This window comes from Sus scrofa, chromosome 15, assembly GCF_054392235.1.
Source record: "Sus scrofa isolate SSC_HxYL_T2T_F1_AM1 chromosome 15, Sscrofa_HxYL_maternal_Yorkshire_Landrace_v2.0, whole genome shotgun sequence".
NCBI classification, from domain to species: domain Eukaryota; kingdom Metazoa; phylum Chordata; class Mammalia; order Artiodactyla; family Suidae; genus Sus; species Sus scrofa.
Genome location: NC_139397.1, coordinates 150428007 through 150445566, shown reverse-complemented (window position 1 = coordinate 150445566; position 17560 = coordinate 150428007). Strand labels below are relative to the sequence as shown.

Genomic DNA, 17560 nt, shown 5'->3' with positions numbered 1-17560 from the left:
GGCATTAACATTTATTTGGAAAAGCAGAGAGGGGCCATTCAGCATTGGACAGAGATCATCTAATTTGGAAAAACAAGAAACTCTTACACATGTGGAAAGGCTCCAGATGGAGAGACTCGTGCCAAGAGATATGACTAGCTGCCACTTCCTTCCCACTTAAGTCCCTATGGCAATACAGTGCACCCAGCTGGAAAAAACACCACCTTTCCCCACCTCCCCGGAAGCCAGGGCTGGCCTTGTTCTAGTCAGTCATGGGCTGAACAGCAGATTGAAGGTGACAGAAGAAAGAGTCAGTGAATTTGAAAACAGATCAATAGAAAGTATCCACTTTGAAGAACAGAAAGTAAAATGATTTGAAATAAAATGAACAGGGACAGTGGGACGATATAAATGATCTGACACATTCAACTGGAGTCCAAGAAAAAGAAGAGAAAGAGAATGGAGACAGGAAAAAAAAAAAAAAAAAAACATGTAAAGAAATAATTGCCAAACATTTCCCAAAGTGGATGAAAGATATAAATTTGCAGATTCAAGAAGTTTAGCAAACCCGAAGCAGGAGAGACAGAAAAGAAAGGAAACCAATGTGTGCCTGGTACCCAAATGCTCTACTGATGATTGTTGAGTCAAATTTGCCTTGAGAATAAAGAGCAGGCTTCGCTGAAGTGAGGGATGGGGAAGATCTGCAGACAAAGGGATGTGGAAGCCCTTCCCTGTTTGGAGGCGTGTGTAACTCTCCTTCCCACAAGCCTGCCGCTGCTCCCCGACTAGAGCCAAGGTTGGCAAACTGTGTCCGAGGGCCAGCTACCTGTTTTTATAAATAAAGTTTTATTGGAACATGGCCATGCCCACTCATTTGCGTATTGTTGATGGCCGCTCTCACACTATAATGGCAGAGCTAAGGAGTTGTTGCAAAGACCACATGACCTACAAAACCTGAAATATTTACTACTCTGCCCATTACAAAAATGGCTTGGCAACCCCTGTCCAGCAGTACAGCGTTCAACTCTACAGCAAGTGTCCAAGGGCTTAAAAGCTGTGCTGTGAACAAACTCACCCCACCCTCTCTCCCTGCATAGCTTCACCCACCCTGTACACCAGTGATTCCAGATGACAACAGTGCCACTCAGGGCTCGGTGGGGGGTGGGGGCTGCTCTGCATGGGTTTGCCCTGAAAATTGACAGTAAACATTTAGAAACATTGATGGCAATTTGACAATTAATGTAACACCCACATGTGTGATTACTGGACTTGTAATTATGCCTTTTTTCCATTTTATTTTATCTTGTAATTAATTTTAATTGTATTTTGAGAGAGAATCACTCTGTGACAAATTGGGAAGAAAAAAAATTCCTGGCCCTTCCCCTGAGGTGGTTGAGACATGCTGGTCCAAACCAATGACACCCCCAACCCCCCTTTGCCCTTCCTGGCCTTGGGGCAGGCCGTCTGTCAGCTCTCCTGTCTCACTGCTCTGACTTCCCACCCACCTGCCCTTCCAGGTGGCCCAGGGGCCTTGGGGTGCACAGTCCCGTGCTGGGTGGGGCTTGCCTTGCAGGATACTGGCTGGGAATCCACACCTGCAAAGGGGGTGGCTGGGGGCAAGTTCAGCCCCCAGGGGAGCTTCGGAGCTGATACGTGTGTCACCGTTTTCCCACCTGGGGTCACAGTGGCAGGACTTGTCTCCTGGCACCTGATCAGTCAGGGGAATCTGCCACGTTGGGAAGCCTATTCCAGAGGGAGGTGGCTCTCTCCCCAGAAGGAGCCGACAGGCAGGGTGACAAGTCCTCCCAACAGTGGCATCTGGGCAGCACATATCTGTGTCCCCAAACATCTAAGCCCTGCCTCGCCCCTCAACTATGATCCCTCAGACCTGCTGTCTGCGGCTTGTTTCCTCCCAGAGCCCCGCTCTGCCTGCCTGCTCACTGCCTGGGCTCCAGAGCACCCACCTCCCCAACAGCACCTGTGGCCCCAACACAGCCCTGAGGCCAGATAGCCTGCCTTCTTCTCAGCCCAGGATAACGGGACACAGATCTGCCAGCACAGGCCGAGAGGAGGAAACAGACCCCCTCGTGAGCCAACTTTTCCAGAGAGGCCCGACCTCCCCACTTCCTGTCTCTCAGACGCCCTACTTGACGCGCTCTCACATCACACCTGTACCCCTAGCAAGTGATGACCTCATTCCACCGGCCCACGAATGGCTGCCTCATCTCCCTCTACTCCCTAAAGGCAAGGATTTCTACTCGGCATCGCCATAGGCCTCTAGTGCCCAAAAAACGCCCTATACACATACATGCAATATCAAATACTTCCAAGTGGTATAGAAACTCACCCTTCCACAAACTCTGAAAGTATGGGTTTCACTAAACTCTCCCAAAACTCAATTAAAAAAAAAAAACTCACAATTCAATAGGCAAAAAAAGACCTCTGACGTTAACTTGCATCCTAAATTAGTGAAATCGGATTTTGCGTATATGCTTAGGAGTCCTTTACAGTTCTTACCATGCCTTTTGCCTGTCTTTCTGTTGGAAATTCAAAGCTCTCATTTTTGGCAAAGAAAAAAATAAGGACAATGGACCTTTTTTTTTTTTTTTTTTCCCTGCTTTTTGCTTTTTAGGCCTACACCCTCAGCATAGGGAAGTTCCCAGGCTAGGGGTTGAATCGGAGCCACAGTTGCTGGCCTATGCCACAGCCACAGCAACGCAGGATCCAAGCCTCATCTGTGACCCACACCACAGCTCACGACAAAGCCGGATCCCTGACACACTGAGCGAGGCCAGGGATCAAATCACATCCTCATGGATACCAGTCAGATTTGTTTCTGCTGCACCACAACAGGACCTCCCAGGAAAATGGACTTTAAATCCATCAGACATCATTGGCCTCCCTTTTCTCTGTGCAGAGATGCAAAGTAACCAAGGACTCTGCTGGGCGCCCACCCCCACATGCCAAGTACGGGACCGTAAACTTCTCATTTCTAGAAGGCATGTAAAGGGTGCTGGGGCATAACAATCAGACCAAACCAACTTCAAGAGAGAAGTATTTTGCTCCCTGTGTGAGATTCATAAAAAACAATCAGTCTGAACATGCAATTTGTCTCAAGAGGCAGGAGCTGCAATTTTATCATGTAATTAAATCCCCATGACAGTTGTGAAGAAACTTCACCACCTTTATCAGGGGACGACTCAATGACATGCTTTCCAGCACTGTCCCCGGAGTCTATAAATGTCCTTCCAGGGCTAGTGCTTGTGACTGTGCCCACCAAGGACCAGGCTGCTGGGTCTAAGCCACAGTGGATGGCAGCATTCAAGGGCACCTTCGCCTCTGAGCTCCCCAACAGCCCTCCTGGGCGATGGATGGAAGCTGCACTTGACCTTTGGCTGAAATGACCTTCAGAATGAGAAGGGACTCTGTGGCTTTCCAGGATCTGCACCGGGCTGGGGAAAATCAGTCCCGACGATTTAAGTCATTATTAATGATGCGCTTGACCTGAGGAAGCGCCATGTTTTAATGGGTTGTTAAACGAGATGTTTGGAGGGGAGGTTTGGACACTTTAACATTTTTTATGTCAATGTCTGCGTGACTAACTCTGGTGGATGGGTGGATGGGTCCAGGAGCCCTTAAAAGCAGAGCTTTACATACCTGGCCAGCTTATTATTTAAATTTTTTTATTTAAAAAAGCTAGGAGTTCCCACTGTGGTGCAACAGAACAGGTGGTGTCTCCGGAGCGCTGGGATGCAGGTTCAATCCCGGGCCTGGCACAATGGATGAAGGATCCAGCCGCAGCTGCATTGTAGGTGGCTCAGATCTGATCCATGGCCAGGGAACACCACATGCCATGGGGTGGCCAAAAAAGAAAAAGAAAAAAGCTATAAGGAGTGGGGATGAAGGCAGAGTGGCATTTAAAAATTAAATAATGAAAGCGAGGATCAAAAAAGGTGTGAAGGTAAATATACGGTAAGACCTGGGGCTATTGTGCCCGGTGGCAGGAGTGTTGGGAAAGGACCCAATGGGATTCAGTCCATAGCCATTTATAGGAACGATTCATGTAGGAAGCAGAAAATTGACCAGGATGACAGGACCCATTGACATGTTTGAGAAAATGCTCAGAATCTCACGATGTCCCCAAGGGGAATGACTTCCTGCCCTCATGTGTCCATTTATAGTTGGACACTTGACCCCAGAAGAAAGCAGACATTTGCTCAATGGCCTAGGAAAGAATCCACACAGCTGACCTTTCCGAAGAGCGCCAGGAAACTCTGCCTCGTGACCGGAACACATGGAAAGTCGCTGCCCTGTGTAAGCAGCCTGACCCGGATAAACTCATCTGCCCTACATTTTAGGCTCTGCTGGGCTGTTCTACCGAGTATCAGGCAAATTTATCCCCAGAGGCCTCTGAGAAAGAGAAAACCATCCATCATTCAATGGCAGGATGCAAAGATCCTGCTATCACATGAAAATAATAATTACCATTTGAACACTACCATTTGTATATCTCATTATCATTTCAAGTAGATTTTTTTTTCGTCTTGTCTTTTTAGGTCACTCCTGCAGCATGTGGAGGTTCCCAGGCTAGAGGTTGAATCAGAGCTGTAAATATTGGCCTACACCACAGCCAGAGCAACGCGTCTGCCAACCTACACCACAACTCATGGCAACACCAGATCCTTGACCCATTGAGTGAGGCCAGGGATCAAACCAGCATCCTTATGATGCCAGTCAGATTCATTTCTGCTGAGCCGCGATGGGAACTCTGATTTTTTTTTAATCTCATTTGATCCAGAAGCAAAAATTTCATCTTATGAACTACGAGCGATACAAGACTTGGTATGGAGAACCAGTTTTTTTGTCTCCTGTGGACCAAACATTATGCTTAGAAGTCCCCGAAATGTCCTTTACAAAACCATATTCACATCCTGTGGACTCCCTGGAAAGTTATTAAGAGATACGGTCTGCTCATTCAGTCATCAGATGGAGGTTAGGCATCATCCCCTCCTGCTTGCATTTTTATCTTTCCCTAAGTTCACTCCACACTCTGCAATAAAAGGCCACAGCAATTACATTTCTTTAGTACTCTGCTGTGGTCCAGCATCAGACAGGTACCAGGTTCGTCCATCACATGGGCACCATTTGAAAGTCTGTCTGAAAAAATAAAATACTAAATTTGGAGGAAATTTCATTCCTCAGAACCCCTATCTTTCAAGAAAGGCTCCAATTTGTTCAGAAGAATGTCCCTGACAAACTCCCTGAAGTAGAAGCTGAAACTGGCGAGGCCCTGAAGTAGAAGCTGAAACTGGCGAGGCCTGAGAATGCATGGAACCACACAAGAGGAAAAGCAGGGAGGAAGATTTTAGTGGCTGCACCAGAGAGAGAGGAAGCGGGGATGGAGGAGATTGGCAGAACAAGGGTATACAAACTGTGATAGACTCCTTCACATCTTATGTAGTTACCAAACTTGCCCAGTGATGTTGTTAGTGGGCTAGCTGGCATAGAAAGCTGTGCATTGCCTTTTAATCAAGCTGAGAAGAGTGAGGATGAGAAAAATGAGCTAAAAATGGCTTGATCCAAGCAAAATATATGTGGGCAGAATTGGCATTCAGCAGGCAAGGAGGAGCCCAACCAGGAGTGCTGGTTCAGGAAACAGTGTTGTTCACGTAAGTAGAGGAGGTCGTTCAGCTTGTGGGAAGAAAGACAAAGAGCTCCTGTGTATTAGGGTCCTAAGGTAATTGTTCTCTTTCCATGGGATCCTTTTTTACTACTGATTTATAATTAACATACAATGTTATATTAGCTTTGGGTGTATAACCTAGTGAATTGATACTTTAATACGTTAGGAAAAGTTCACCGCAATAAGACCAGTTACCATCCATCATGATAAAAAGTTGTCACAATATTATTGACTGTATTCTCGTGTGTAAGATAGTGGTCCAGTTTCATTCTTCTGCATGTAGCTGTCAATTTTCCCAACATCATTTATTGAAGAAACATTTCCCCATTGTATGTTTTTGCCTCCCTTCTTGCAAATTCATTGGCCATATGTGCTCATGGTTTTTTGTTTTCTGGGCTCTCTATTCTGCTCCATTGATCTATGTGTCTGGTTTTGTGCCAGTACCATGCTGTTTTAATTACTATAGCTTTGCAGTATAGTTTCAGGTTTGGGTGTGTGATACCTCCAGCTTTGTTCTTCTTTCTCAAGATTGCTTTGGCTATTTGAGGTCTTTTATGGTTTCATGCAAATTTGAAGATTATTTGTTCTAGTTCTGTGAAAAATGCCACTGGTATTTTGACATAAATTGCATTGAACGTGTAGATTGCTTTGAGCAGTATGAACATTTTAACGATATTGATTCTTCCTATCCATGTGCACCCCTATCTTTCCACTTGTTTGTGCCACCTTCAATTTCTTTCCTCAGTGCCTTACAGCTTTCCAAGTACGGGTTTTTTACCTCTTTAGATAAGTTTATTACTGGGTTACTTTTTTTTTTTTTTTTTGGATGCAATTGTAAATGGGATTGTTTTCCTCATTTCGCCTTCTGATAGTTCATTAGTATGTAGAGATGCAACAGGTTTCTGTATATTAACTTTGTGTCCTGCAACTTTACTGAATTCATCTATTAGTACTAGTAGTTTTTGGTGGAGTTTTTTGGGTTTCCTATATATAGTATTGTGTCATCTGCAAATAGTGACAGTTTTACTTCTTCCATTCCAACTCAAATGCCTTTTCTTTCTTTTTCTTGCCTAGCTCTGTGGCCAGGACTCTATGTGCTCTTGAGGGCAAATGTGTTATTTATTTATTTTTTTGTCTCTGAATTCCCAAAACCTAGCAGCACACTCTAGAATATACTATTACATAAATGATTATTGAATTGGTAGATGAATGAATGGGTTGATTTTCAGCCATTTGTAGAGTGTTGTTTTTGTTTTCATTTTGTTTGGCTTTAAAAAAAAAAAAAAGACAGCTATTCTTGGTCTTTAAAATAACAACAGTTCTGCCATGCTCCTGAACTAATCTGCATGCCCTACTTGCAAAACCAATTCTGTCTCCCATGAGCTATTTTTAAAGCTCTCACAAAGAACCAAGTCTGTTTCTGGACTACAACTCCCTACCCACTGAAATCAAGCTTGGGCATCTAGGGAGCTGTTGACAAATATAACACTTAGAAAGCTAAATTTAGCACAGAACACAGGGTGGAATGGCTCTTATTCCTGGACTCACCTCCAGTGTCCCACCCCTTTTAAAAATAACCCATGACAACATATATCAGGTACAAAAGAATGCTCTGGTATAAAGTGAAGTACAGGCTCAAGTTGGATCTTCAATAGTCCATACATGGAAAGTCTTTCATAAATGTATCTAATTACAAACTATCAGTATGAGAAAATAACAAGGTAGAATAGCTATGTTTAAAGAAATGGAGTATTGGAAGATTTAATATTGCTACCAAAGTGAATAGAGCAACTGCAGAATATGTAAATGAAGAGTGAAGAGTGAATGACTCCATTCTAGTGGACATTCCACGAGGAAAATGGTTCCCATACTGTCGCTGTTCAGCCTTTTCCCTATGCTCTCATACTGTGTCCGATGAAGGCTATATGTTCCTTGTAAACATGGTCTGTATATTCTTCACTGTTGCATTTCCCACAGCACCCAGCAGTGTTGTAGGTACATAGTGGGCCCCTGAAAAAAATATCTACTCGTCCATTGATGACCCTAACTCTCTTTGCTGCTGCTCACGGAGACAAGATACATTCAAAACAGGTGAGAATAGTTTTCAAAGAGCCTTCATGGAGCATACAATAGACAAGGTCTTATGAAATTTGGTAATTCATCTTTATAGGTGGAGAAAGGTAGGCAGTGCATGGGGAGCCCACAGATCTGAAGACCTGAGTCTCTGCTCTTGGCCAGTTAAGAGTCCAGGTCACCACATTGTTCTTCCTAAGGGAAAAGGCAGCAAATGGCCAAGAATACGAGGAAGAACTACTGAGGAACTTGCATGTGGTCGAGCACATTTCAAAGAGCCCTATGCATTAGTTCTTCCAACTGTTTTCACTGAGGACCTGTGGTGAGTGAATCACCATGCTCAGTACTAAGAAAGCCACAGAGATGAAGAGGCAGAAGCTCATGGCCAAGTAGCGCAGAGATGAGTAACTAGCAGTGGGCCAGCACCATGGACAGGGTGCCAGGACAGACCACAGGCCCAGCCTTGGAGGTGAATGGAAGCTGAGTATTGAAGAGTGAGTGGGGCAGCCAGGTGACAAGGGGAAAGTATGAGTTTGAGGATGAGGGGACAGCATGCTCAGACACCTGGAGATACCAAGGTGCCCTCGGGGACTGCAGGCTTCCCTGTCACAGGCTCAGAGATGCAGCACGGGATAGATAGGAAGCTTTGTGGGTACAGTGAGGTGTTTGGGTGTCAACCATTTCCTGAGGACTGAGAAACCCTGAGTGAGTTGCTTGCATCATGTCAGCCAGCTCAGGTTGTGACCAGGTCACCCCATCCCCCATGCGGTCTGTCACCAATGTAAGCCCTTCAGCCTTTGAGGCACAGTCAACACCACTCACATGCCTGCATGAAGGCATCACAAGTGAGCAGACAAACGGCTACACCTCTCCCATCCCAGAACCCTGCAGCCCCCTGCTCTAGAGGAAGATATGGGTTTTAGCATTTGGGGGAAGCTCTAGGCCTCGGGTCAGCCCCTGCACATACCTTTATACCTGCCAATCAGGTCTATAGTAAGGATAAAACAGATCTAGATTAAATTATAAGTGCATTCGGTTTCCCCTCCACCCTTTACTACAAGCCCTGATCAGAAAGATCAAGGGTACTCTGCTGGGTCCCCCCTTTTGTGGACAATCTCAGAAAAGGGGGCACCCTAGCAGACAGATTACTCTTCAAAATAAAGAGCCAACGCAAACTTCAGAGGGGCTTAGTGGGAGAAGGGAGGGTCACGGGGCAGCTTTGGGGAGCAGAGGAGATTGAGACGAGGGACATGGGGAAAGAGAGGGCTTATAAAGCCCAGCCATGACTAAGGAGGTGCTGCCCCGTGAGCCTCCTTCTTCCATGGTGGGTCTTTTTTCCTGCAGTTTGTTCAACTCTAACACCACATAGTGACAGGTCCCATGGTCCCAGTTATTCATGCCTCCCTCCCCCCGGAGTCTCTGTGCCTACCTCTTCTGGGCATGTGCCCCACTGCTTCCCCTTTGCCAGCCCAGGCAGTGCCCTCCTGACCCTCCTTCCTCCCTCCAGCCTTTTTTGTCACATTTTTTGTTGTAACTCACGCAGACACAGCACAGGATCCGGTAGCCCAACTGCATTGGCCCATCCCAACTTCCTAGCAAGGGAAAGCAAGCATTGGAGAAAATACGTGAGAATGGGGTTTTACCTGTTATAAGAAAAAATGAACTTATCATTTTTTTGAAAAATTGTTGAAGTATAGTTGATTTACAATAACTCAGGTGTACAGCCAAGTGATTCAGTTATACGTATACATAGGTGTATAAATATTCTTTTTCAGATTCTTTTCCATTATCCATTATTACCAGATATTGAATACAGTTCCCTGTGCTATAAAGTGGGCCCTTGTTGTTTACCTATTTTAAGTACAGTAACAGGTATCCGTTAATCTCGAATTCCCAATTTATCTGTCTCCATATGCTTTCCCCTTTGGTAACCATAGTTTGTTTCCTGTTTGTGAATCTATTTCTCTTTTGTGAATAACTCCGTATGTATCTCTATTTTTTTAGATTCCACATAAGTGAAGTCACATCTGTCTTTCTCTGACTTACTTCACTTGATATGATCACCTCTGGGTCCACCCATGTTTTTTATGGCTGAGTCATATTCCATTGCATATATGTACCACATCTTCTTTATCCATTCTTCTGTCAGTGGACACTTAGGTTGCTGCCATGTCTTTTTTTTTTTTTTTTTTTTTGGTCTTTTTTTGTTTTTTTTTTAGGGCCACACTGATGGCATATGATGGTTCCCAGGCTAGGAGTATAATCGGAGCTGTAGCCACTGGCCTATGCCACCGCCACAGCAACATCAGATCCGAGCTGTGTATGCAATCTACACCACAGCTCATGGCAATGCCGGATCCTTAACCCACTGAGTGGGGCCAGGGATCGAACCTGTGTCCTCATGGATGCTAGTTAGATTTGTTTCCACTGAGCTGCAGTGGGAACTCCTCCATGTCTGATTACCGTACACAGCATTACTATTAAAACATTGGGGTGCATGTATCTTTTTGAATTAGAGTTTTCATTATTCGTGGTTATATGTCCCGGAGTGGGATGGTGAGATCATACAGTAACTCTATTTTTAGGCTATTAATTTTTAGGCAATAAGATAAAGCTCTGAACTACACTGTAGCAAGTAACTAGTAAATGACTAATAAAGAGCTGTTACCATCCACTTTTTAAAAATGTGGCATCTCTCATCTTCGGCAAGGCATGTACATTTCAGGATCAGTTCTCAACAACTGGAAGAAACTCCCAGGCCACCCGGGGCCCTAGATGATGCCTTTGAGAACCTCTGGTCTGTCCTATGGAGCCTCCCACTGGGGAACACTTGCACAGAGCCTGGTCATTTGCAGTGTCCAGCTGGGCTTCGCTGACACAGCCCTCAAAGACACATCCATTGACCACTGGCCACAGAAGCTAAGGAAGCGGAGGAGATGAAAGCAAGAAGACACATTTCAGGGCAGGAAAGAGAAGCCCCACCTATTTTAGGTGTCTGCTCTCGTCGCGTGGAGCGCTGTTTTGGAGATAGACAGCTGTGTCTGTCTCTGGAGTTCACATCTATATAATCACAATGCGGTGGCTGAGCACTCTGGCGTCTCTGTGGTCACATGATGCTGGTCATATCAAGTAACCATTATCACATCAGAGTCCACAGGAGTTATAAATACACCACCACCGAGCCCCAACTGGATAACAATTGAGTAATGACAATAGAAATAGCTCACATCCAAAAGACCATCTTTCCCCTTCCTGGAGAACTTTTCTGAGATCATCGGCATTGCAATGGAGAGACGGCCAGAGCCAGTTGGAGGGAAACTTCAGATCTTTCAGAAGATGGAAAAAGAGCCTCAAACAAGAGCTGGGTCCCCCGTGCTCGAGTACCATGCTGCCTTGATCACAGGAGACATGGACCGTCTCAAGCCCCTCATGGACCAGTTCTTCCAGGATGCTAACGTGGTGTTTGAGATCAAGAAGGATGAGATGGAGTGGCAGGGGAAATCCTCAGGCACTTTTGGACTGTCAGGTACCTTTGCTCCTTTAAAACCTGGTTATTTGGTTTTGGTTTTGGTTTTTTGTTTTTGTTTTTGTTTTTTTTGTCTTTTTGCATTTCTTGGGCCACTACCGCGGCATATGGAGGTTCCCAGACTAGGGGTAGAATCGGAGTGATAGCTGCCAGCCTATGCCAGAGCCACAGCAACACGGGATCCGAGCCGCGTCTGTGACCTACACCACAGCTCACGGCCATGCCGGATCCTTAACCCACTGAGCAAGGCCAGGGATCGAACCTGCAACCTCATGGTTCCTAGTCAGATTCGTTAACCACCGAGCCATGATGGGAACTCCTGGTTATCTGTTTTTAAGGAGTTACTAACACACCTCTGAACGTACAGCACCAGTATGTAGACTGCTGACCACACAAGCTGCATTTAACATACCTCGAGCAAAGACCGCTACAAACCAAATCTTTTGTGCACGATGTTTAGAGGTAGTTTTTAGGTAATGGATGTGAGAGATCAAATTGGAAAGGCCACACTTGGCGAGGAGTGCCCATCTGATGCTGGAGGTGCCTCTTGTCTTTAAAAAGAGGTTTGGTTTGGGAGCTGATCCGCCGAAGCCTGCTTCTGGCAGCCAGGAAGGCAGGAGATAAAGCACTCCTCTCCTTCCAGTGCACCCGGCGCGGGCCCCTGGCAGGCAGCACTGGGCAAGCCTCCTCTGTGAATCCGTGAATATCACAGCTCTGGAGGGGAAGCTGGGGCCCAGCCAGCATCACAGAGGGAGCGCTCTCAGGAGAAGTTCCACCTGGAATCCAGGGGAGCCTGAGCAGGGGCAGGAGAAGGAAGGATCTAGAGGTGTCCTATGTGCCTGCATTCTTGCTGCCCGAACATGGCTGCGATGTGCTGGGCTGGCAAACATACCTCCGAGTGGAGAGATGCCCGCTTCCCCCATGCTCCCCGGGGCGAGCAGACTTGCTGACCCCCCGGCTCGGCCTCCTTGGCTGGTGCTCGGTCCCGGGCACCCTTCCTCCTGTGTGTCCCCATGCTCCACCTTTGCCGAGAGGGTTCATGTGTTGGAAATCACAGCAGCTCTGCCAGACCAGGAGGTTCTGGGATTCTGTGGTCTGTGGGCCAGCGGCCAGGGGCCCCAGGCCCCTGACTCGTGAGCTCTGGCAGACCACGAATAAGGAAGGACGGTTTTCAAAGCACTGACACGGTCTGTACAGACGCCCCCATGAAGAGAAGGGTGAGAACCACAACCCCATCAAAGGGCTAAGCATCTCAGAGCAGCCAGGGAGGCAGCGGGGGCTCCGGGGAAGGCAAACCAGATCTAGTCCAGGCTGAAACCCCTCCCAGCCAAAGGCATCCCAGAGCCTTCCCGAGTCTCCCATCTTTCCCCTCTCTCCCACGTGGGGTGCACGTATTCCTCCAAAGGGCTGGGTGACAATTCAACCAAGAATGCCAAATGCTTGAATGTTCAATTAATTTTTTTTTAACTGCATGCTTGTAGCCAGCCCTGGACATGCTCACACATGCTCAGATATTGCAATTTCAAATAGATATCCATGTTGACTCACAGTCTGAATCAAAGGCTCTTCACCTTCCCCCTCAATCTTGCCACCCCTAAGTTTGCAGCCTTTCAATGGCACCCCTGTACCACAGGAGGTTAGGGCATCCGGGCAATGAAGGGACATGAGCCCCGGCAGTTGGTACTGCCCGTGGCTCGGGGTGGGAAGAGAGGATGGATATTGCTGGATCTTGTCCTTTCAGTTCAGCCACCTGCCTCCTCCCAGCTGGTCCAGCAGCAGAAATGACCAAGCCCTGTCTGAAAACAGTGCCCCGCCCCCACGAACTGCCCTTGGTCACATGAGGACTTCCTGGGGGCCAATTCAGGTCCTCCTGAAGGGAGCCAGGGGGCAGAGGGTACACTTAACAGGTTCGCAGGAGCCAGCCCCTCAATACCACACACACGATGGAATGCCAGCCCCGTGGAGCTCGCAGTCCAAGGAGCATCAGCATGGAGGAGCTGACGTTTAGGGAGAGGCATTCTCTGGGGAAAAGCTTACTTCTGTGTTCCTTCTGGTGCAGAACCTGGACTGGGGGGCGGAATTATAGGAAGTTGATTGCTGATTCAGGTGTTCTGATTCAGACAGCAGGCTTCTCTGGGAGGCCTGAGGCGAGCTCATGGCCGTCTCCAGGGCCCTGGAGAAGGGGGCAGCTCTAAGCCCCAGCCGAGCCAAATGCTCACCCATGGTCCCTTCCCGCCAGTCCAGAAGACTCGGCAATCGTGGGTGGGGGAACAGAGCTGTGATGGTGGCTGGAGTAGAGCTGGGCCCTTATCACGCCCTAGAAAATGGGGTACTCCCCTCCTTGCCCCTCTGTAAGTACACTTCCTATCTCAGGAAAATGAGTGGAATCAAGAGCCAGGAGCTGACCCCTGCAAAAATGTAGGTCACTGTTACTGTCAAGGACCAGATCCGTCCTCTCCCCTCAACGCAGACCCGGCCCTCCCTAGAAAGGGCAGCCCACATCCACGTGGGTCCATGTCACCAGGGCCTTGGGCCACCACCACCCACCACCAGGACAACAGGCCTCCTCTCCCCCCACCGAGTGTGCACAAGCCCGAAGCTGGGCCTTGGGGACGCGGGGCCGGCTAGAACTGTGCACCGCATGGAGGTAGGTAATTAGGAGTGGTCTTTCAAAGCTGCTCAGCATGGGTCCCGGGATGGAGGTGGCCTGTGAAAAGGTCTCCTCGCAGCTCATTACAGCCATGGTATCGATTGTGCCGTCATTATCAGAAGGCATTCCTGGCATGTGAGATCCTGGCCCTTGAAGTGTATTCACCAGGGACTGCTCTCCCCCATTTCCAGGAGCGCTCGTGGCTGCTAACAACCTGCCACCCGCCTTTTGAAAGTCCAAAGTTTTCAGAGAAGTGAAATGTATAGCACCTGCTCCATTCATCCCTCAAGAAAGAACAACCCTACACACACACACACACACAAAACCCTAAAAAGCGCAAAGAAACAAACCAGAATTACGCTCAATGCAGACCACTGCATCAAAGGGTGCTTCAGAAACCCGGCCACTTCCAAGACAGCTAAACTTTCTGAGTCCTTTTCTTGAGCCACCTCGGTGACGTGGGTCGGTTTGTCTGTTGTCTTCTCCTCCTAATGATACACGCGTAAATTGGCTCAGAAAGAGAGGGCATGGATTCCAGAAAAACCCACCGCTTACTTTCCTCCCTCATGTCTGTTCAGCTTTTAACTCCACAAATCTTTTCTTTTTTGCTTTTTTTTAGGGCCTCACATGAGGCATATGGAGGAGCCCCAGGGAGGGGTCAAATTGGAACTACAACTGCTGGCAGAGCCGCGCCTGGGACCTATACCACAGCTCACCGAAACGCCAGATCCTTAACCCACTCAGTGGGGCCAGGGATGGAAGCCACAACCTCATGGTTCCTAGTCAGATTCATTTCCACTGCACCTCGACAGGAACTCCAATTTTTTTCTTTTTGCCTTTTTTTTTTTTTTTGGCTGTACCTCCAGGAGCCTTACCTGAGTCCCCAGCCATCCCCTTATCTGGAAAACCCTCTTGCTTCTCGATAATTCCTCCCCGATCTCTGTGGCTGGGTTCAGTCTCTCCTTTGTGTTTCGTCTCTGCCCTCCGTCTCCATCTCTGTCTTTTCAGGGCGTCTCTGCTCTGTGTGCTCTCACGCTCCCCGCCCCCACTCGTTTTTCCTCGATGTCTCTGCCCTCCGCCCACCTCCCTTTCACCTCCAGCGCCAGGCTGGATCTCACCGGGTTTCTCGGTCCCCAACCCTGAGCATCTCCGAGTGTCTCCCTACATGCCCACCCAGGTGCCTACTTCTAGAGCTGGTTTCACCCTATTTCAGTCTTAATGACCCCGCACAGGTGCCCCCCACTCACCTCACCTCTTCACCACTTTCCCCCACCCCAGGCCTCTGGACCTTGGAGTACAAGCGCGAGCTCACCACGCCCCTGTGCATCGCCGCGGCCCACGGCCACACCGCCTGCGTGCGCCACCTGCTCGGCCGCGGCGCGGACCCGGACGCCAGCCCCGGCGGCCGCGGCGCGCTGCACGAGGCCTGCCTGGGCGGCCACACGGCCTGCGCCCGGCTGCTGCTGCAGCACCGCGCCGACCCCGACCTGCTCAGCGCCGAGGGCCTGGCGCCCTTGCACCTCTGCCGCACGGCCGCCTCGCTCGGGTAAGGACCCGCCACCCACACACACCCCCCCGCACCCGCCGCCCCGGGACCCCGGCCGCGGCCTCGACCTCGGCCTTCTGCCCCCCACCGGCCCAGGCCGCCCTCCGCGCCCGGACCCTATCCAGACCCCATCCAGACCCCAGTCGGAGGACCCGGCCACCCCCGACGCCTGCCCCCTGCAGGCTCCGCCCCCAGGGCCTCGGCCCCGCCCCCGCGCCCCGGGCCCCTCCCGCCGCCGGACCCCCGCGGGGCCCGGGAGCCCTCGGCCGCCGCCACGGCCGTCGCCGTCCGTCGGAGCCCCGCGGCGGCCCCCGGGCCCGCTCCGCCCGGCCCCCCGCCCCGGCCTCGGCCCCAGCCCCGGCCCCGCGCGGGTTTAATTAGCGCTTGATTGCGAGCGCGAGGGGGGAGGCGCCACACGGAGGTAATGAGCCGGTGATCACCGGCCCGCAGACGCCGGCGCGGGAGAATGCTAAAAGGCCACTGGCGGGGTTGGAGGCTGAAAAATTAGGGTTTTTAATGATAATTTTATGCAGAATAATTGTCACAGTGTGACATAAATGGTTAGCTCCTCGGGCGGGGCTTCGGAGTCCCACAAGCCAGCCGAGCTGTGCCCGCATGTGCGGGCCCACACCGGCCCCGGTGCCCAGGTGCCGAGGCTGCCCCCGACGCTGTCCTTGCAGAGTGTCTGTCCCCTCGGGGTCCAGCAGGTCCCGGGAGAGGCCGTGGGGGCCACCATCGCAGGGGATTTATGTTCGGGGTTCTCAGCTGGCGCTGTGTCGTCTTGGCATTTCTTTTAGTCAGAATGTTCTAGTCCCTGTTCTTGGGATGAAATGTCTTGGCCTTCGGTCTCCAGGATGAAGATTAGATAAAATCACCCTGTTAAGTGCAGGCAGGCGGGCCTGCTGGGCTCTTAGGGATCAAGGCCAGGGGAGGGTGGGCACCACCCCCTGATGTCGCCTGTGTTCGGAGTCGGCGTCAGAGAGGCACGCGGACCACCTGGAGTCTTGAAAGTGACTGAAAGACACAACGTTCTCACAAGATAATTTTTAAAACAGCTTAACTGTGTTACAATTGCATATAGCAAGCTGCGCCTGTTTGCAAGTACACAATCTGATATGTGCTGTCGCAGGAATGCACTGATGAAACCGCCCCATGGGCTAGGCGGTGAACCCACCGCCCACGAGCCAAAGGTTCCCTTGCCCCATTGTAATCCCTCCCTCCCCTCCTCCATTATCCCACCGATCTGCTTTTTGTCACTGCAGCTTAGTCTGAATTTGCTCGAATTCTATGTAAGCGGAATGCAGTCTTTTTCCACCTGGTTTCTTTCAACCGACAATATTACTTTGAGATTCATCAGGCTGTTGTGTGTATACATAATTCACTCCTTTTCATTGCTGAGTGGTATTCCACGGTGTGAATAAACCACAATGGGTCTATCCATTGCTATGTTGAAAGACGTTTGATTGTTTCAGGCTTGGAGCTATTACAAAGCTGTGAACGGTTGTGCACCAGCCTTCATCCGGGTTTGTGCTTTTGTTTCTCCTACATTAGTATCTAGGATTGGAATGGCTGGGTCACCTGATATATTTAAAAGATAATCTTTTAGGAAGCAACCAAGCTCCCTTCCAAATTGGATATAACATTTTACATTCCCACCAGCAACGCATGAGTGTCCTGGTCGCTTCCCGTCCTCACCAGTCCTTGGTATGGTCATTCTTTGACTGTGGACATTCTAGAGGTATTTACCAGAATTCCATTCTGCTTTTGATTTGCATTTCCCTAGTGACAAGTGATGCTGGGTGTCTTTTCAGGTGCTTATTTGCCATCCATTTCTCTTCTTTGGTGAAGTGCCTATTCAAATCTGTGTCCATTTTATTTTTTATTGTTCTTATAGCCTTCTTTTTTCTTTGTAAAGCCGCACCTGCAGCATATGGAAGTTCCCGAGCTAGGGGTCAAATCACAGCTACAGAGGCCAGCCTGCACCCCAGCCAGAGCAACACAGGATCTGAGCTGAGTCTGTGACCTATGCCAGTTTGTGGCAACGCTGGATTTTTAACCCACTAAGCAAAGCCAGGAATCGAACCCAATCCTCAAGGACGCTAT

General features: G+C 49.2%; 1 protein-coding gene across 3 annotated transcripts in view; it reads left to right on the top strand.

Annotated features, from left to right (window-relative positions):
• The window catches only part of ASB18 (ankyrin repeat and SOCS box containing 18), a 65816-nt gene that overhangs the window by 8684 nt on the left and 39572 nt on the right, over nucleotides 1-17560 (top strand). Inside the window, exons 2-3 of one of the 3 annotated variants that reach the window (XM_021075270.2) lie at nucleotides 11139-11261; nucleotides 15190-15457. In XM_021075270.2, coding sequence (XP_020930929.2) covers nucleotides 11139-11261; nucleotides 15190-15457 — 391 coding nt within the window. Of the gene's footprint in view, nucleotides 1-10512; nucleotides 11262-15189; nucleotides 15458-17560 lie in introns of those variants that run through there. The other 2 variants (XM_084998797.1, XM_021075269.2) reach the window with 2 other exon arrangements.